Source organism: Perna viridis, chromosome 1, assembly GCF_037379345.1.
Source record: "Perna viridis isolate PV_CMFRI_1.1 ecotype Kerala chromosome 1, ASM3737934v1, whole genome shotgun sequence".
Classification (NCBI taxonomy): Eukaryota; Metazoa; Mollusca; class Bivalvia; order Mytilida; family Mytilidae; genus Perna; species Perna viridis.
In genome coordinates, this window is record NC_142445.1 from 33301380 (window position 1) to 33324028 (window position 22649).

The window sequence follows — 22649 nt, forward strand, 5'->3', positions numbered from 1 at the left end:
ATAGATATCTAAGATTGTTCGGTCTGTAGGCTACGGGTATGTCTCCAAAATCATGATCTTTAGTGTTTATTATTGTTTATATTGATGTCTTCGTAGAGGTCTGTGTCAGAATCTAATCGGTAAAGCACTTCAACCTACGACGATCACTCTTCACGTTGACATACTCCCAAACATAGTGTGAATGTTCTTTAGGCTATTCTGAATAGAAATGATGAGAGGATTTTTTATCCATTGCAAAATATGGCAGCTATTACTAAAAATAAAACATGGGGGTCAGACAGTAGTTTTGTTATATATATTGATTCAAACTTTAGGTCGATGGTCATCAAACTGTTATACTAGGTACATAAGGACTTCAGTAGATACAATTATACATGCATGAATCAAATGAATATTTCCATCTGATGTTTAATGTTGACTATAGTGGGTTGCAGCACCTACATTTAAATGTACAATTCATATAAACAGTGGAGCAATCTTCTTGGGGGCACTCGTTATACTCCTTTTGGCATTTTCAATTCCATTTTTCTGGAATTATAATCCCCAATTCAGGTTGCACAAATGCTAAAATGATGGAAAAGATGTGACAGAAGTTTGATATGTGTTGAACTTGGATAAATGGGCTTCTTAGGAAGTGTTCTTCTGCTAAGTATGAATTTGGTTTCTCAGTATGACATAATGCATACAGATGTACAGAATAATTGAATGCGTTTTCATGGTGAAGAGTGCATTTGGGAAGGTGTGTATCTTGTTCTTGGGAGTATATAAACATATATTTCTAAAGCTGTAAGGTTTAGCCAAATTCTGACATGGAGTAAAAGTGTTCAGCATGATGAGATCTACCTGTGGTCAAATTTCTTTGTAAATCTTTTAAGCCATGTTGGAATAAACGAATGCCCATTTTCATTTTTTTTTTACTATTTTTAAAGGGAAAGACCACCTTTGCATTAAGTTGGGCTCTTATGATAAATCATACCCACGTAAACAAAAATAAACAACCTTTAAAGCAAAATGCGCTTTTATAAAATGCTCAAGGCTATGCAAAGTTCGAAATCCTTGAAATGTAAGGGGATAGCCATCTTACAGAACTCTCCTATCTAAAGGAAGATCATAGCCACATTTTATTGATTATTACCGATAGCTTCCGATTGGCTTGTTACGTCACTAATTCAGTTTGATACTGATACAAGTACTGCAAATAATATGTAAACAAAGAATATTCAGTTGATATTTCTACGATCATGTTCATCTAATCACCAAAACACGATGATTTGTCAAGCTTACGATTGCACGAATGATAAAAGAGAAATTTCGAAAAGTTTTTTTTACCAGCAACACAAACATTCTTCGGAAGTACTAAAAGATTTTCTTTAGACAAATACTAGTCATCTGGCTGCAAATCCCATTGTTCGTCAATGATGTCTAACATTTGCTTATACATGTTGTGCCTCAATCTCTTCTTTTATTTATTAAGAAGTCCCAAATTAGCAATTTCTTCCGTCATCGTAATCAATTACCTATTTACTTTCACTTTACAAACAGACTTTGTGACATCACAGTTCAACTAGTCATGGTGGCGCCCATAGGCACAGGAAATTCAAATTTCCTAATTATAAATCTCTATTTATTAATTAAGAAAAGGAAATTAATTTGTTTCAATTTAATTTTCATGAATATTTAATAGATGCGTAATTTTCACGGCTAAAAATTCATCGGTAGCTCAGGTACACACAGTTTTTGTGAGGTCTCAGGGTGTATCATATTTTCAAACGTTAGCGATAACTTCCGGTTTCTGGCTTTTTCATTTAAACATAACGAGCATGTGGTGCTCCTTTAGTGTGGAAATCTTAAATTTTAAAAACTTAATTATGATAAATTCATCATGTTTATTATTCTGATAGGACACTGACAAATGTATAATTCACAAACATAAACCAATGTAACATGATCATACACAATAGACCATTAAATCAAGTTCCAATGTAAATACGGGTATTTAGTAAATTTTTGACAAGTTTTATTGACCTGAAAAAAATTCACCCACTTTTCCAGAAATTCACCCCATTTTTCCAAAACCTTGGCAAACATGGCCACTGTTACTGAAAATAGGACCTAAAGGTCAAACAGATGTTTTTTGGGTTTTTTTTTTGCATATTTCTCAAAAACTGTCAGGTTTAGCAAATTCCAACAGGGTAAAAGTGTTCAGCATGATGAGATCTATATGTGATCAGATTTTAGTGTAAATCTGCTATTGCCCCTTTTCAACATTTTTTTTTCTGTATTTTTATACAACCACAACAAAATTTGCATTTGTGTAGTTTAATGGTGTGACGCTGTTGTAGTCCTAGTAATCGTCTGTAGACACTTGGTTTTTGTGCTATAACTTGCCTCTATTTATTATTTATATTTATGATACTTGATTTGTACCCCCACTTGCAAAGTGCTGTTATATAGTGATAGGGGTGTCTGTCTGTTTGTCCTTCCATTACACAAGGGGACCCATCTCTTATCTGTACTCCTCCTGAACCACTAAATGGAATTGAACAGAACTTTCTCAGAATCTTTATAGCATGTGCCCATTGTGCACCTCATATGAATCAATTTGGGGCTTTCACATAGCAAAATATGGACTATGTCATTTGTTGTTATGAGAACAAATGGGACTCATTTCTTATCCCTTACTCCTCTTATACGACTAAATAGAATTGAATGAAATTTTCACTGAATCTTTATTACATGCTCCCATGTGCACCTCCTATTCTAGATTTTGATCCAAATCAAAATGGAGGTTAAAAGGCGCATGTTATCAAACAGGGTAGTTGGGTGTATCATGTTAGTAATATCTAGTTTTTTTGGCAATGGTCTAACTTATTTATTTCTTTTTTATATATTGTATCTTGGTATGCCCTATTGTCATCATCTGTAGACTGTAGACACTTGATTTTCCTGCGATAATTTGTGTACTAATGGGTTGATCTTTGTAAAATTGTATAGCAAAGTTCCAAACTGCAAAAGGATGGTTGGTATTGATTTTGGGGGTTATGGCTCAAACCTTTTTGAAATTAGGTGAATGTTATATGTCAATACAGTGAAACTTTTCCAAACTGGACCTTGAGAAAACCGGTCTTCCCTTCAAACCGGTCGTTTTCAAAAGTCCCTGCCAATATACCTTAAAACTTGTGTGTTTTTTCTTCAATAGACTGGTCACCCCCTAAAACTACATCAGCTGGTTTTTCAGAGTTTTAGTTACATATTTCAAATAAAAGCAACTTCTCAATTCTGGCAAACCCGGTTATTGTTCTCTTGTAATAAATGTGTCAACAAAACTGTAATGATTACATTATATTATGTAATTAATAATTCTTTCACTGATCGGTTTACATTTCATCAGTGAACAGATGATAATAGAAGGGGACAGTAGTTTAAACAACAAATTTAATCCAGACATTACATTTTGTCACTGGTTGGCTGTTAATTGGTGTGTACACACATCAGGCAACCGGGTTCATTTAATAGTATGATCTTTACAATCTTTTAACTGTCTATTAATGTGATCTGTACCCAAGCCAAAACAACATAGGGGTGAAATTATTAGACTTTGTTGATAGGTAATTTACGAAAACAATACAAATAATTAATTACATGTACCATCAATAGCCATTTGATCTTTAATACACATTCTTTCAAAACCTTGAACATTATTTTGTCAAAAGTACCGTTTATAAATTCAAATCATTTACAAATGATGCAAGAGTAATCAAGGGAACCAAGGTTATAGCGGTAATCAAAAGAATGAAATCCAGGGACAAAGACCAGACATGGAAAACACACACACACAACAAAGAACATAAAGTAACTAAAATCATACATACAAAGTAACAAAAGTAAATGAGCAACTCGGACTCCACTAAAAACTGGGAGCAGCTTTGAAATGTAATAAAAGGCCAAAAGTTTTGAATTGGCATTAATCATGTCTCGACCAGCAAAGTGACAAGTTGTAGGATTATAGAACACATTAATGGAAACAACTCTTAGAATGCATTGCTGTTTTTCACGAAACTGGCCATTTTTTCTTGTCCCAGTGCTGGCCTTCTGGAGAAGTTTCACTGTACTTGCCCCAACTGTTATGGGTTTGACCTCTGCGGTTGTATCAAGCTGAGCCCAGTGAAGCATTTTATTTATGTTTTTTTGCAGCAGTGGTTTTATTTATTTATTTATTTTTTTTAAATCCCAGCCCCCCAACTTTAATCTATTTAATTGCTTGTTACATCAAATATGAAAAAAGAGTGATAGAATTTTGCATAGTTTTTATAGGACTGCAAAAAAATTGAAGTTGTATATTAGTATATATGGCACTGTCATCGTAATTGTCTGTAGACACTTTTTTTCATGCTACAACTTGAGTATTGGTTGATTTTTATAAGGCTATTTTTGACCTAAGGTACAACTGAAAATTAATCATCAAGTGTTGAAAGAGTTGAGTTTAAGAAAATTCTTGTATTAAGTTTGCTTGAAGTTTACCAAAGTTCACAGATTCAGGTATTCTTTCCATTTTGTACTTTCTTGTCATTTTCTTGTCATATTTCTGGCTAGGTAAAATTGTCTACACTCAAGAAACAACTTCATATTTAGTCATGACATTCATTATTACATATCGGTAGTTTATCATATTTAAATATAAAGGTGTGGACATAGTTTTCTCGATGTAGTTAGTATGGAAAACAAATATATAAAAATTTGCAATTCTCAGCAGTTTTCATTAAATGATGAATAATCGTAGCACCATTATGACATCATTACAATAAACTAATGCCACAGATTATTTATTTTCTATATACTTATATAATTTACTATGTTTTTAATAATTTTTTTGTTATTTCAACAAAGTTAATAAGTTATTTTGTCCATAATGAACTGTAAATACCTATGCTTAGTATGTCAAAAAGTAATATTGTGTCCACACTTGCCTCAAGTAGCGAGAGTTCAACTTGCTGTGGTAGTATCATGCTGTGCTTGGCAAAGCTTTACATTTCACATATTATCTTATTATCGTTCTTTTTATTTATAGGTATATTGAGTACATATCAGAGATGGTTGCTGAAACCCCATATATACCCCACAGTAAACCAGTCGTGATAAAGAATATAATGATGGCCCCTGTGCCACTTTTTAATAAAATGAGGTAATTTTGCTTTAAAGCTGGCTGTAAATGGTGATCAGAGTAGCTTGTCTGTTGTTTTGTCCATCATTCTATTACCCTTTGCAATGATTTTGAAATATTTGCTAAAGTCAGAATTTCGGTCCTATTCCAAAAGAGAAATATGCTGCAAATTTCCAAAATTTCAGCTTAATTCCCAACTTTGTCATTGAACATCACCTAAAGATTTATAGAATGTACAAATTCTACTGTATCAAATTTGTCATCCAGTGGTCGCGTCATGGTCCAATACAATGGAAAATGTAATGGTCCTCATCGAGGACCCTAATTAGATTTATGTTTATACCCTGCCACATTAATGTAGCCCATTTTGAACATTTTGCCATTCCCCTTTTTCACCATTATGTGGTTGAATATCACTTAATGTTCTGTTTATGTTCTATTTTTTATTACTGTATAAAAAATTCTTGCCTCTTAAGCATAGATTATTTCCCAAAGTCACAAATTTCATGCTCTTTTTTTCCAAATTGCATGTGTCCCAGACCTCTTCCCCAATACACTAGAAAAATCACTGCTTTCCTATCCTCTCATCCTCCTAAACCACTGGATGGATTTCAATGCAACTTATGGAATGATTGTATTAGTTCATGAGCTTAGCAGGTCCTCCATGCACCCTCCAACATATCAATTGCAACTTCATGATGGTACCTCTATACCTCCCATTATGAATCAATTTGTCACCAAAGAATATTCTCTTTCGTATAAGACCAATATTTGTACCTCTGAGTCAAGAAGCCTAGATTTTTGTGATTCAATTGTTTTAATGTCTAAGTCATTCTTGGATATCAATAGTGAAGAAACTATAGGTATCATCATGTAGCTAAATGTCTCAGCATTCAAGTGATATTAAGAAAGTTGAATTCATACAAACGGTTTTTATGTTAAATGCAAAATATGTACCCTAAACCCACTGTAATACCACTGAAATTGACAATTTATTAAATGTTGAAACCCTTAGGGTATTTATGCTTCTGTTAAAAAAATGGCTTATTGGGGTATTTTTGTTTGGTAGTATCACAATTGTCATTCGGGAATCCTTTGGCAATTTTCATTTATACCCAAGGTCAAAGGTCACAGATTGAAAAAAAAATTCTCACAGAAACTTCAGGCCTTGATGTTAAGAAAACAATAAGAAATTAGTGCAAACAAGTACTAGATAAAATTGATTCAGTAGTAGACATCAGGCTACACTGAGACTGCACTATAATTCCACTATTGGTTGAAAGTGAAGGTGACATGATAGGTAAGGTAGATACAGGTGTCATGAAAAAAACTTAAGAATGGCAAATCAAGAGGTATTGACAGGATAATTGCCGAAATTCTAATGGCAACCTAGCAACAACAGTAAAATATCTAGGAAATCTCTTTACTGCAATATGCTGATATGGAACCAAGAAACAAAACCAGCTGCCTGGAGTAAAGGATTAGTTATAAAGATTCCAAAGAAAGGTGATAGATCAGTACGTGACAATTATAGAGGCATCACCCTTCTGTCAGTGCTTAGCAAGATTTTTTGTAGAGTGGTGATAAAAGAATCCAAGACACTATGGAGGAAAAACCGTGTGAGGAACATGCTAGGTTTAGGAGGGGAAGGAGCACAACAGAACAACTATATCACTCAGAAACATCTTAAAACAGTGTACTGAGTAGAATGCACCATTATTTGTGAACTATGTTGACTTTGAGAAGGCATTTGATTCTATCCATGGAGATAGCCTCCTCTGGTCCTTAATGAAGTGCTATGGCATCCAAGACAGATAAAACTACTCTACGAAACTTTCAGATGCACTGTGTTAGTAGAGGGTGAAGAATCAGGAATAAGGTTGAACTTCACAACAAAACTGGAAAATCTAGACTTTGCTGACAATCTGGCTCTGTTATCATAAAAATACCAGGATATACAAAGCAAGACACTAAGACTACATGTGAATGCAAACTAAGTTGGCCTCAAGAACAACACCAAGAAAACTAAGGTAATGAGACTCCAACATCAAAGATCCAGTAAGAACAGATGACCAGGAAATAGAGGATGTTGAAACATTCACTAACAATGGAGGCATTATAATATATCAGCTGGAGCTTGTGATTAAGCCAAAGTACAGTTCAGCCTGTTTAAGAAAATTTTGAGTTTCTCAGAATTTTCCATCCAAACAAAGGTCAGATTATTCAACAGCTTGGTTTTGTCAGTCCTTACATATGATAGCAAAAATTAGAAAACAACATGGCGAGACAAGAAGAAGTTTGATACATTTCAGAGCAGATGCCTGAGGTAGATAGTAAGGATAAGATGGTCAGAAAAAATAATAAATGAAGAACTACACCATAAAACAAAGAACATAAGAAATAAGTGATATAATAACACAGGAAATAGAGATGGATTGGATATGTAATATGGATTCTAATATGACATCCTTAAAAGGCTTTTGAGACCACAACTGTGGTTTATTTTCAATTGCTATTTGAGCAGCATGCCACTATTTGCACATAGCTTGTGTGTGTGTAAATAACTGCCCACCTTAAATCATGTAAACAAACACTCGTAACATTCTGATGTGTATTAGCTGTTTTCATTCATTTCAGTAGTGTGAATGAACATCAAATTCATATTTAATAAAAATATTAAACATTAATGTTTTAGAAAAGTCATATTATATCCGTAAAAATCACTTACACATGCACACTGTACCACTCGCCATGTGCACCATACTGTATGAAAACAGACAATAACAATAATTAATGAATGAAACAATGTAAACCTGTCCATGTGTGAACACTGTGACCTTATAATGTGAACAACTATTGCCATATCTAACATTGTTCTATTTAATTTGCCCTTTCCTTCATCATAAATAATACAAAGCACTCAGTTTCACTATTGACCATTTCAACTGTCATCACATGAAGTGTACAACCAAATATGGCAAACATGGCAGGTCTAAGGTTACCGTAATAGGTCACAAAAATGTAAAAAAAAGTACCGTAATTATCCTATTACAATCTAAAAAAAATCACACTCTCACTCAGGGTAATATAATGTGGCATAAATGGTCAGCTTGTGGTAAAACAACGATAAAGTGAAGTTTCTGTGATTTATTTCTTAAATGAACAACACCGGGATATGTACAACAGCATTGACATTGCATCCTAAAGGAAAGTGAAAGGTTCTATCGGCCTAAAACAAATAGAGGAGGACTACGGAACAAAAAAGATCACAACTGGTCTGGAAATGTAGGACGTCAGCAAAAATGGCAGCCAAGGATAGACAAAAGTAGAGACCTTATGTAAAACTGTGGGCAGAATAGGATAGGTGAGATGCAAACATGCAGACTATGAAATGAACTTCTTGATGAGCTCTACATTTTGAAGTTGAGTTTACATAATGGACATACAGTTTAACCTCTATTAAGCATTCACTGTCATGAAATTGTAAAAGTGACCTCTCAAGAGAGGTTAGGTAAGAGTTGACTAAATATGCATGCATATGTCTTTTGTTTTATAATAGCTAGATAATTAGTGAATGTCGATGGTCAGTGTATTGGGTGACATGTTAACATTGTAATTGAAGTATGTAGAGGCAAGTTCTTTTGGTCGGACTAAATTTTTGGTCAAATGCATAAGGGTACATCATATCATAATTGTCTTAAAAAATCGTCATTGTATTATTATGTAAAATTTGGATGTACATTTTATGCAGTACAAGTAGAATAGAACCTGTGTTTTAATTTCCAAAGGTTAAAACTGAATGAAAAATCTCTACGATATATATAGTTAACACTTAATACAGGGAAAACTAATGGATGGGATCAAAAGAGTCTGTTCAATGAAGGTGCCCACTGATTTGAGGTGACTGTAAGGGCTGTATTCTAAGTTCTCTTGATATTTTATGTAGTCTGCCATTTTTATACTCTCCTCCATCAATTCCCTATTTTTCACCTTTTCGTTTCTTGTCTGATGTGTTAATCGCTTGCCTAGATGCCAATAATTTCTTTAACATTTATTCCTAGGAATGGATGCAGACCATTTATAGAATTATTTGTTGGTGAGGACAGAATAATGTCAACATCACAAGAATATGATAAAATGAGGTATGTCAGTATAAATAAAATACTGATAGGTTACATGTCATCCATGAAGATTTATTATCCCTTATTAGATATAGTATAAGTAAGTTTACTTGTTTCCTTTGTAATGCTAAAGCTTTGTTTTACCAGTTTTGTATCAAAACAATATGAATAAATAATATAGATTTCATTTATATTGTTAAGTAGATAACTTAGCATAGGCCATGTGAGCTATTGCCATTACTTGGTGTCCCTTATGGTCGTCGTTAACATTTTTTCAAAAATCTTCTCCTCTGAAACTACAAGACCAAACTGAATTAAACTTAGTATAAATGTTCCTTAAGGTATTCTGCAAAGAACTGATTTTGGAATTATTGATCCGTCGAAAAACATTGCCATTATTACTAGAAATATACCATAATTTTTTGCATATACAGTCGAACCTTGTTAATTCGAAGGCGAAGGGACCGTGCAAAAATGTTCGAGTTATCAGAGATTCAAGTAATCCGAGGTCGAGTATACCCTGAAATAGTTTGGTCAATGATTGTTTTTGCATTTACATCATTTGTTGTGCTTATGCATTTACATGTACTTCACTTTACACGGTACTTCATAATGTCTAGCGTTTCATATTAAAAGATATTTTTGTATGTTGTATATCATGTTTGAAATACTGAATGGCACTGAGTGTTTTAGTGAAATTTCCTTTTTATTTTTTCAACATCAAAAACGTCATAAGTTCATAACATGCTGCTTTGTATAACTCACAATCATAAGTATCTTCAAACCATGTGCTCTACATTGCAACGATAAAAATGTCATACTCACTAGCGAAACGAATGTCGTCGTTGCAATACACTTACCATCGTCTGTTTGATATTTAATTAAATAGTCAGATAACATTACAAGTCATCTGTATTTTTTCAATTTTTTTTATCAAAATATCAAATTATCCGATATCATTTTTAGTGTGAATTCCAACATGTAATTAATAACATTCGCTTCTTTTCATTACATGCGCAATTTCGAATCAATTGAATGCACAGATCAAGCCAGAAATAGTGTCAACAAATCAATTTCAAAAGCAACACTAATCATTGTTAAAACACTTCAATCGGGGTTTGTAATAAAGCAATCAGTTTTCTGACTTATTAGTTGACTTTGAGACATCAGGGACTGATTAACTACCTCGAGTTATCCGAGGTTATGATTCATCCGAGTTCGAGTCATCTGAGGTAAAATTGCATTGGAGTAAGGGGAGTTTTGCTGGGACTTTGTAATTAGTTCGAGTTATCTGAGATTTCGACTAATCTGAGTTCAGTACATTGAGGTTCGACTGTATCTCAAAAACCGTTAGGTATAGCCAAATTCTGATATGGAATTTAAGTGTTCAACATAATGAGATCTATCTGTGTTAAAATTTTTGTGTTAATCTTTTAAGCCATGTTGGAGTTACTGCCCTTGTTAAACAATTTTTTTGCTTTTTTTATTGTTATTTCTTTCAAAAATCTTCTCCTCTGACATTATTTGAGCAATTGGAACTGAATATTGGTATGACTTTTCCGAAGGGCCTTTTTTTATACAACTGATATAGGGATTTTTTATCCATGGAAAAACATGACTGCTGTTACTAATAATATAACAAAGAAGTTGGGAAGAAGTTTTTTTCATATATCTCCTTAACCATTAGGTTTAGCCAAATTCTTTCGATTACTGAAATGAGGCCTACAAAGGTTTTCAGGGATCAGAGTTGTCAGACAACTCACCGTAAGAGTTATTGCCCTTGACAGGTGAAAAATTATGTTGTTTTTTTTATTTTTGCAGTTTTTAGCCAATATCTTGAAAACTATGATAGATAGAATGAAACTTTAAATTGCTGAAATGTTCCTGATGATAAGGCCTACAAAAGTTTGCAGGGATCAAAGTTGTCAGACGACTCCTTGTTAAAGTTATTGCCCTTATAGGCAAATTATGTTTTTAGCAGTTTTCAGCCAGTATCTTGAAAACTTGAATAGATAGGATGAAACATTCTATTGATGAAATGATCCTTATGATAAGTCCTACCAAAGTCTTCCATGAGTCAAAATAGGCGGACAGCTCCTTGTTAGAGTAATTGCCCTTGAAAAATTTAAGCAGGTGAGTGATTCAGGCTCCTGGGAGCCTCTTGTTTTATTTTTGGTCTGTTTTCATAAACTTCTAATTGAATTACAAATTTTTTTGCTACATTGTGTCCAAACCAGTTGTTGTAAGTTCCTATGTTCATATTTGTCAAAAATGGGTGTTACTAAAACGGAGACAGAAATTGAAAGAATGGTTATGGTTACTGTGTAAAAATTCTTATCTTAAACAAGTCGTTAGCAGTTAGATTGGTGTATATTCAAAGACCAATTAATGTATATTCATTTCTGATTAAGAATGACTTGTGGCAAAATAACAAAGCAAGATTCAAGTGGCCTACCATACAGATATGGTTAGCAACCATCATTTTGGTATCGCAAAATTTATCTGAAAATTAATTTTAAAAAAACAAATTTTATATTAAGAATTCAATTGTTAATATCAAACATAAAGAGAGGAAAGATTTTCTGTACTGTAATTAGAAAAATCAGTTTCTTATATTAGAAATTCATTTTCTAATGTAAAGAAATTACTTTCAAATATAAAAAAATAATCAAGGTAAGCAAAATTCGAGGGTTAATAAAAAAAAATTACCAAAAGATAAAGACTAGAAAATAGACAAAACCAACAAATGACGAAGAATAACTAAACACATACATTGTACCATTAAACAAAAGTGAGCAACCCTGACCCAACTAAAAACTTGGATCATGGGACCAGGTGCACTGGTAGGGTAAACCTCCTTTTCTAGAAACACCCTCCAAGTTGCTAATAAAATACCACATCCAGGATTGACGAAAGAGAAAAAGAAAACTAACACGGTGAACAAATCAGTTCTCATGTGCATATAGATACACGATAAAGAATCACAAGTTCATGATTGCGACCATAAAACTTCTGTTGTGATGACTTCAAACTTGTAGCAACATATCCCTGTTCCAGAAGCCTAATTGTACAAAGTATAGCTCGGTACAAAAAGTCCACATAGTTTCAGCAAGCTCTAGAGTAATTAATATATGAGCTGTGATATGTAAACTCCATACACAAGTGCTGAAGGGATGTTGCCTCAGATAAAAAGAAAGTTGATGAGACAGAATGAGAAGTCGTCATGTTTGTCGTATAGTTTGGTCATGAGCAAGATCCAGGAAAGTGTTAAAAATGTCATTGACTGACAGATTTTGCTAATGACCCATGACCATTTTCCAATGTCAGACAAAAAATTGTCAACACTTTTGAATTATAGTCTGGGTGGTTTTATTAGTATCTAAACATCCCATCTACCTGTCTCCTAATTGTTATTGGAAATTAATTGACAGGTGTGTGTCAATATATTACCCGTTATGCAGCCACCTGTGACTAATTTACCTGTAACTGATTAGTTGATTGTATAATTATAATACAGTGCACATGCCTTGGCCAAGCACCATTGTGTATACGAATAAATTTAGAGCATGTCCGTGGGAAAACCATGCAGGGGACAATTCATGCATATATTTCATAAATGCACAAAACTATTTTTTTTATGATAATTTATATATAATATGATGACTGTAATGATATTTTGAGTTTTGGAACATCCGTTGCCATGGAAACAGGGGTATCCCCTTATTTCCCAATGCCTATTTTTAGATTTTTATCAGTTTTAACCACTGCATTAAAATATTCATAAAAATGCCATATTTTTCTATCCCAATATCATGAGTGATATCATCATCAATATCATATATTTCTATATATTTTATTCCTAAATCAATAGTGCTCTTTCTTAGCTAATACACTTTATGTTTGATAACATATTATATTAAGGCATTCAAAAGATACATTCAGGAAAACATTTCTGACAAGCAGACCTACATCAGACATTGCTATTTCTATTTCCCCTATGTCTTGTAGCAGGGACAATAACTTTTATATTCACAAATTATAAAACAATGGCTGAATTTGGACTTTTACATGCATGCTCAAATAAATATCCCATCAGGAAATGTCTAAATACTTCGAAATGAAAGAGTTGATAAAAGAAAATGGATGACATTTGTTTACACTTTTGCCATGTGACTTTTTTGGCGGGAAAATTGGTAAACTAATAGAATGGGGGTTCGTTCCCAAAATCTAATTAAGGAAATGCTATTTTTTTAAAAAAGTATAATTTTTTTTGACACCCTTTGGCTCTAATTTCTGAAAATTGGCAACAAAAAATGGCAGCTGGCGATTTTTCTGGCGACAGAATTTTGGAAGCCAGAGCAGCCCCTGAACATGTTTGAAAGATATGGCTAGTTTTTCATCTGCAACATTGAGGGAATAATTTAAAGATTAATTGATAGTGGTCGTGCTAAAGTATACCCTTACTTGTTTTTGTATATCATGGCATTTAATGAAAAGTTCAGGAAGTTGATATTCACTTACAATGTATTGTTCATATATATATAAAGTTGCATACCAAATTAAAAATTGATCAGATTCGTGGGATGCGAAGAAATTTTTGTATTTCAGTATACATGTACATGTACATAAATTTATAAATTCTGTGTACCATAAAACAGGAAGTTGTCATTCTAGAGCAACAAAAATCACTTAAAACGTAGGGTTTACAAATGTGAAATTGCAAACCAAATTTGAAATTGACAGGATCATTTGGAGCCAAGAAAAATGCAATGAAAACTGGGACGGCAGATGGACAAGGGTATTCCAATATACCCCTCTCTCGCTGAGTTGGGGTATAATAAAATAGTGTTTAAAAATGCAAAAAACTACATGTTCATTGATATTGAAGCTACTTCAAAACACTGTCCATTCTTTGACAGCCGCTGAGCATATTGATGCTCAGCGGCTATCAAAGAATGGACAGTGTTTTGAAGTTCTTCGTCACAATCCTCATCAACTTCTTCCAACTTTAACTTCTTTTTTTTTTACTCTCATTCAACTTAGATTTGTTTTCCTGTGTTGCAAAGTTGGCAAATAACCCTCTTACTTGTTGGGGACTAAGCCATTCAGAAGTGTCAAATAATCCGTGTCCGAACTCATCAACTGGTGCTGGTCAGATTTATACATGCCATGAGTCATACTCCTCTTTACACCAAAGTATGGTACAAGAAATTGAAATAGAAAATAGAACATGTACATAATGTTAAATCATGGGGGAGGGGGGACTCTGGATCCATCACTGATCAAAAAAGAATCTTGAGTGGCTTTGCAATCATCCTAGTATGTAAGTTGTGTTTCTGCAGTGCATGCAATATAAAAATTTACAAGTCAAGTTTACCTTCCCCAATTGCAACATTCTGTCGAAATCTCAGCCAAATCTCACAACTCATCACTGCTATGACACCCCTGTCAGGCTTTGCCTTTGACTCTCCATGAAGTGGGTGAGAACAAGTTCTCTTGCTTCTTCTCCAGTATATACTGAGCTCATCGTGATGTTTAGAGCAAATTGGTTTGTTCAAAAATGCATTGGTCAAAAAGGGAAAACCATCTCTGTTCAAGATCAGATAGCTTACTTGTAAGTCAAAGTCTTTACATGACGCTTTTAGGTACCTAAGATGGTTATTTGTGGTCTTCAGACAATCCTTAATCCTAAATAAGAACGGCTTCTTGCAATTTTTTCCAAAATAACAACAATTTTCATTTCCCTCCATTTCTGTTTACTATCTTCTAGACTGGTTCCCGATCGCAATATTCAGTATGTTACACATATACAAATATAACGACCGGTATGGGCTTGACGTTACCTTGAACTTGTTTACAGCGCTCTTCGAAATCGGAGGTATTTCTATACCGAACGTCATTTGGCGGACTTATACAAAAAAAAACGCTCCTTTATCCGATATTTAACAAATTAAACCGCATCCCATTGACAAAAAAATAAAGTCATAAAACTTAAACTCAAACTTTTTTTTCTAAAGCCTGCGACAAGACATAACAATTAGAAGGCACGATAATGAATAAGTGATGAAGCCATGTATATTAAGCTATGCAAATCTCGATATGGTATATTTTAGCATTTCTGCCGTCTGCCATGATCTGGATATATGCATATGAATCAGAATTAGAATGTTATTAATATAAATATCGAAACAAGTGGATTTTCACTTATATATGCAATGTAACAATACAAATTACAGTATTTAAAGTACATGTGAACATAAATTTATTAACTGCATTTAAGTTTTCTGTAAGTCCAAAGAAATCTTGGTTCGGAAGGTTGAGTTGGGTACCGTTATTATACATGTAATACATAACAAGAACACAATTAAGGTTCTTTATTTCACAACCCTTATTTCTTGCCTTTTTCTGTAAAATTGAAGCTAAACTGTAATATTATAACAGTATCTAATAAAATAATTTCTAATATTTGTCTCTCGATAATGGAAAGACTAGCATGTAGTCTAAACTTTACTGTCGTTACTGTCCGTTACACGTGTTGTCATTTTGCTAAGGTGAGGCAATTTTGAATTGGAAACTCCAAGAATCGGAATTTCATATAATAATGGAAGCGTATTGGGGACTTTTCATGGTTGGTTCTTTTTGTAAATCAGCAAGCACCTGTACAGTGTCCTAGCTTTATGGCTTATATCATGTCTTAATTTTGTATCTCAGTGCACATTTTTTGTCATTGATCGCAGGGTAGGAAACTCACCAATGTGATTAACATCAGCTGTTAGGATATGCTACAGTGCCTTATGCTCCCTACGTAGGAGTTTAAACACTAAACTACAAAATGTATTATTTGATATATTAGTGTTTGATTAAAAAAAAAATAAATGCATATACGCATTTGAAGAAGCAAATAATTTTTTGGAGAAATGTGATTGTTTGACCTTTGACCCAATTTTCATTGTCCCCTAACCACGATGGATAGTGACGACATAGATATTCCAATGGGTCATCGTCTGCTCTATCCAACAGTAAATAATATTGCTGTGTGTCATACTATTAAGGCTAATCGACGAAAATCTATACCCTGCTACAATACTATAAGAACACTCCAGTGATTTATTTTTCTACTTTTCTATATAAAATCAAACTTGAACAATATGATGATGGCGACAGGGAATGGGAATCCTCCAATTCTGCTTAAGAGACACCAACATATGGATAAGACGTAAGGTTGTTTTTTTTTTAAAGTACATGTAAACAAGGGTATTTTGTAATTATTTTAATTTCTTATTGATTACTTATTATTTTTTTTCCATTTTATTTCAAGTTGTTTTAATGATTATAAACAACTAATGATTGCTACTTTGGCATCACAACTGCATGCACACTACAATCTCTCAGACAAACTTGAGCCATTTCTTTATAAAAAAGTTCACAATAATTGAAAAAAAAAGATTTTGAATTTATTTTTTTTTTCAATTTGATATGTACAAATTATTGTTTTACATGTATTAAACTATTTCCACATTAGTTCTCAACATTTGTTTCAATATGCTGTCACATAACTGAATTTTCATCTAAATGTATGCATGAATTATAATTTGCAAATAACAGGTTAGATTTTATCCCAGGTCAGACTTGAACTGACATCTCCCTAAATGTTGGGTGCACTACATTGTACTACTGGGAATTGATACCTCTAATATGCTGAAATTGAAAAAAACTTACGGGAACTCTCAATGATTTTTATGAGGGGTGGAATTGGGCCAGGATCAAATTCGAAATAAACAGGAAGGCTTGAAATTTTCTAGAAATTATTAAAAAGGCAAGATCTATTATTGCCCTCAAAATTGTTTTTATTCAACAACAAAACAATTTGGTGCTAAGCACCACAGAAAAAAAAACAGGACATAAATTTTATCAAAATAAAAAGACAGGACAGAAAGTTAGATCCAAGCCTCCCCCCCCCCCCTAAAGATAAAATGGTCACTCCCTAATACATCTACAAATAAAAATATATGTTGTGTCGTCTCTGATATTGAAAGTGTAAAACCACTCATTTCAATAACAGGTCTTAAATTCTTAAATAAAACCAATATTTGATTTGTAAACATCATGCAAAAATATTTTGACTAACTTTCAAGTAATAGATCCAAGTAATATGCAATATTTAAGGTTCACTAAATCCATATTCTAGGACCTTCTTCATCAAAAAGTTTTAATAATGCATTAAATTTAGCTCTGAAACTTTGCTACATGCATCTTTATTTATATTTAACATACAAGCACAACTAAAAAAATAAATATTTTCAAAATTTCAATATATGTATAATGTCTTTTTAGACACATATTAAAGCCAAAAAAAATCACGTTTTTAAAGGTTCATAAATTATGATTTGTCATTGAATGTTCATGAAATATATTGCATTTATTAAAATGAAATTAATATCAAATGATAGAGAAAAATCTGCTGAATGGTAATGGGTATTTTTAATAAGTGTGCTTTGAATAACAATAAAACAATACATGTATATTAATTGGTTACATAAATACATTACATATGAATGAATAGGTGTCAGTTTTTCATTGTCAGAATATAGGAATGGGGTGGGTAAAAATGTTCTGGGCCGCACACCAGTACCCTTTTACCTGTTAAGTTAACCCCCCCCCCCTGTGAGTAGTTGTCAAAATTTTTAAATGTTATTCTATTAAAGAAGAGAACATGCTTACATGTATGTGTAGAATACTGTGTTGCTTACATGTATGTGTAGAATACTGAGCATAGAAGAATTTAGGCTTTCTATTTAACAGTTTCAGGGACATGCATGTAATGTTTGCATTATTGAAATTAAATATTACAATGTATGATTATCATGAATAAAAAGTATCTTGACAGGTAATGTTCTATATTTTGACTTTAGCTTGCGAAATCCATTTTGAACATTAAAAATAACCCTGTACCGGGACCTCGTGAGAGTGTATTGCTAGTAGCTAATACCTGGAACGTAGTTCTGGGAACCAGGATAACTATCTTCAATCTGTTTACTAACAATTTCCTTACCTCTTTGTGTGAAGTACTCATCAAGGGGAGGTAACTCCATAGCAGGTCTCAGTATCGTATTAATTTTCCCATAGACTTCTATAGTGAAGTGCATATTTTTAGGATTTTTAAAAAATATGTAAATTGATTCAATAAAACTTTCACTTATGTAGCATTTCTAAGGACATGTGAAAAAATAATTTCCCACAAAGAAAATAGGGTGAGTCCACAAAGATCGGACAGAAAAGTAGTCTTGAACTATAAATAGCCATTTTCCCTACTTTCACTTTCGTTTTGCACTCATCAAACCGAACCTTTTCAGTGGAACATTTTTATGTCATTATGTCATATTTTCTTTTAAAAAAGTTCTTCATCTTACAGTTTGATGTTTGCTCTATTTGATAAGTCATTGTTCTTATCTTTTGACATGTTTGCTCTATTTGATAAGTCATTGTTCTTATCTTTTGACAAAACATTAGTTTGTAGAGAGGCAAAAAGAAAATGTACTATATTTTAATAGCATCCATGTTTTGACATACACCCGCTCAGGGATATGCAATACGATACTGATACCTTTTACTAATAAACATTTCAATATAATCATGAAAGTTGTTGTTTTCTGCTAGAGTATTCATTTTCATACTGAAAATTCAGAATATCATTGCCCTGCTACAAACATGAGTTTTCTATTAAAATTTTTATATAGGTACCCTATTCCAGGCATAAGATTAATATCTCAGTGTTTGCCAGAAAATATTACTTTTGATAAAAAGCTGCTGCATTAGTCAAACTAAGCAAATTTGTGGTTTATTCTGACATGGTAGATACATAAGCTGTACTATGAGTTCCAAATCATTATTTAATCCCCACTTGTGAGTTCCTTATATGGAAATATTAATATCCGAACCTCATTTTTTGTCTTTAACACTAGGGACCCTCTTGTTTAAAGTAAAGTATATGTACCGGTACAACCAACTGTTCTAAACTATAGATATGGTCATTTCGATTATAATAAATCCAGAAAAAATGATACCAATGTCATAGCTTTTCATATGCAGACAATACAGATTTTAAGCCAGTTTGGTACCCCAGGCAAATACAAATGGACCTCAATATGACAGGAAAATGATTTTTTCTTCATAACAGATAGCTATGATGCAAGAAAAATAGTTTACTGGTATAAATATCATAATAACATTTGTCTGCTTTAGATACTTTTTGAAAAAATTTAGTTTTTATATGTAAAAACACCATTATTTTTCTTGCTGCATTACAATCTGTCCTTTGAACCACTAAAAAGTCCACTAAAAAATTGGCTGTTGACTTTTGTGACATTTCTTTGTTTAAATCAATCACACAGTTATATGGCAACTCATTTTTAGCTATTTATTTGAAAGAAAAACAAAAAATAAAAAAAATATTCATTTTTTTTTATATTTAAGAGGCAATGTAAGGAAAATGACTATTTTCAAGTCCTAACCACATTCTTAAAATGTGTTGTAACTTATAAACTATCCTTTATGCAGGAGTATTGCTTGCTTCAGGTTACCTGAATATAGATATGCTCATCATAAATAGTCAAGAAAATAATTTTATTGAACTGATATCCTACAAATTCACTAAAACAAAATGTATTTCCAAATTTGTTGAAGATAAACCATCAATGCAAAAAAAAACAGAGCTACCATAAAAAATCAGGTTCAAAAGTTGGCTAATTCATCTTAAAAGTGTTACCTGCATTGGAGTACTACTTTTTCAGCTGGTTAAGACCACTTGCTGAATATCCAACTTTACTTGAAAAACTGGCTTAATAGGTCCCAGTAGTGTATCAATTTTCCCATAGATTTCTATAGTGAAGTGCATATTTTAAGGATTTTTTTTCAAAAATATGTAAATTGATTCAATAAAACTTTCACTTATGTAGCATTTCTAAGGACATGTGAAAAAATAATTTCCCACAAAGAAAAAAGGGGGAATCCATGAAGACTGGACAGAAAAGTAGTCTTGAACTATAAATAGCCATTTTCCCTACTTTCACTTTCGTTTTGCACTCATCAAACCAACCTTTTCAGTGGAACATTTTTATGTCATTATGTTAGATTTTCTTTTAAAAAAGTTCTTCATCTTACAGTTTGATGTTTGCTCTATTTTGAAAGTCATTGTTCATATCTTTTTGCAAACATTAGTTTGTAGAGATGCAAAAAAAAAAAAAGCACTATATTTTAATAGCATCCATGTTTTGACGTACACCCACTCAGGCATATGCAATACGATACTGGTACCAGCAACCGCCATGCTTTTGCTGTATTTCATAATTTGGTTATTTTATATTAAATACAGAAAATCCACAAAAAATATTTTGAGGATATTTTCTTTGTTTGATAATTAAGGGAATAAAACAAAGTAAAGATATTTTAAGCGTTGTATCAGTTTTATTCGGGGTTTTCCCATTCATTACAGATGGACTCGTGGGCCAATCAAAATATAAACAAAAAAAATCATGAAAAACTTCAAATATGTTCTTCAAATTATATTCACAATCCTAAAATTTTAACTATTAATTATTTTTTTGTATATTTACTTCAATGCACATTCAAATTTAAGACTGTCAGAAATTCATATCAACTCGAGACAGTCATCTTTAAATCCTCATAACATTTTTATTATTAATGTATTTTACTGAAAAATGCACATACACTTCCCCTATACTATTGTTTTTAAGAAAACATATGTTATTTTGTTAAGCTTTGATATGTCATGCATTCTAGTTTGAAGATTTTGCATGGTTTTCCCACAGACATGCTCTTAAAGTGACTCTGAGAATATATTATTGGGTTATTGAGTGAATATTCTGCGAGGGACAATATTCACCAGTATTTATGCAATAACCCTTTTATTATATAGTAATAAATATTTCAGTTAACATTATACTAATTTGTTGGATATAGTGCATTTTACAACGTTGTATGTGTTTTATTGCACTAGTTCAAATATGATGCATAATTAATATATGAACTAGTGCAATATGAATTTATGAATGTTTGATAAATTGTAGTAAAATTGAAAGGAATGCATTATTTGTTTGTAAATATGCGTCAAGTTGACTTCCTGGCATAGTTTTGATGCTCTGGAGTTCATTTTTATGAACGAGATACTTGTACAGCAATTTTAAATCACGTTTTGTACAATTTACAGTAGATTTTTCTGCTTGTCTATAAAGTCTTTGACTCCTTGTCTGTCAACATTTAATACAGCATTATTTGCCTCCTCTTGTGGTATTTCTTCAAATCCCCAATGTTGTAACAACCTGTTCAGCCTTTTTTTAGCAGACGACAGTGCAATAAATTTTAAAACGTATTCGGAATGTCTCCAAATTTTTCTGGATACGAATGAAAGTTTGCGTGCAAATACCGGGATATATTGCATGCTTTGTTTTCTATTGATTTGAATAGGAAAATATTTTTTACTATAAAATAAATGCAATTATTACTTGATTTATAAAATTAAGAAACAGATTTACAAAAATTCTACAAACTCCATCATATCTTGCCGATCTTTCATTGGTAACAAGGCACATGCTGTGATGTGGTGCTGAAACTGTCTGTTCAGTATTACGATCAGTCAGAGTTTGTAATTATTAAATTGTCAGTTGAATCCCTGTAATACAGTAGTCAACACACCAATTGAACAATACATCATGATTTTCTTCTATTTACCAAGTGTTCATCTCTTGGAACTTCTCAACTGTTTTCTGATGTGACAAAAAAGTCACAGATACAATGTTTTTACTTGTTAGTATATCTACGTGTGATCGAAACCAATGTCGTTTAATTTTTGACAGGTTCAGATATTTTGTAACAGACATAGTATGTGGATTAAATGACACAAATTCCAATATTTATCTTTTAATGACTACATAAATGTTTTTTTTTTTGTAAAGTTTATTCTCAATCTGAACATGTAAAAGACGGATACTAACATCTAATTTCATCTGCTGAAGTCTGATAAAATGCAGTAGTATTTATAACTTGTAGAGAATTATCTATATTCAATTTTTAAATTTTATGTTACAGAGGCTTTGTTCATGATGAAGGAACGGTTGTGATTCCGTTAGATATATCTGTTGTTGGTGATGTTACTGTAATAGCCTATCATGCAAGATCAACATTTGGGGGAAAAGTTCAAGGCAAGGTAAGAGAAAGATTAATGTTAGACCCATGTATTTTTGGCCGAATTTCACAGACTTAAATCAGGTTATTGTATGGTGAATGTTGGTCAGGTGGGCCTTGATCAGGTTGCAAAATTATTTTTATAACTCTTGACTTAACAACTACTA

The 22649-nt window shown here is 32.5% G+C and overlaps 1 protein-coding gene across 3 annotated transcripts in view; it reads left to right on the forward strand.

Annotated features, from left to right (window-relative positions):
- The window catches only part of LOC148628442 (cyclin-G-associated kinase-like), a 163967-nt gene that overhangs the window by 97534 nt on the left and 43784 nt on the right, over positions 1-22649 (forward strand). For all 3 annotated transcript variants that reach the window (XM_088587597.1, XM_088587607.1, XM_088587616.1), the window contains 3 exons: positions 5069-5182; positions 9223-9303; positions 22387-22504. In XM_088587597.1, coding sequence (XP_088443723.1) covers positions 5069-5182; positions 9223-9303; positions 22387-22504 — 313 coding nt within the window. The remainder of the gene's footprint in view (positions 1-5068; positions 5183-9222; positions 9304-22386; positions 22505-22649) is intronic.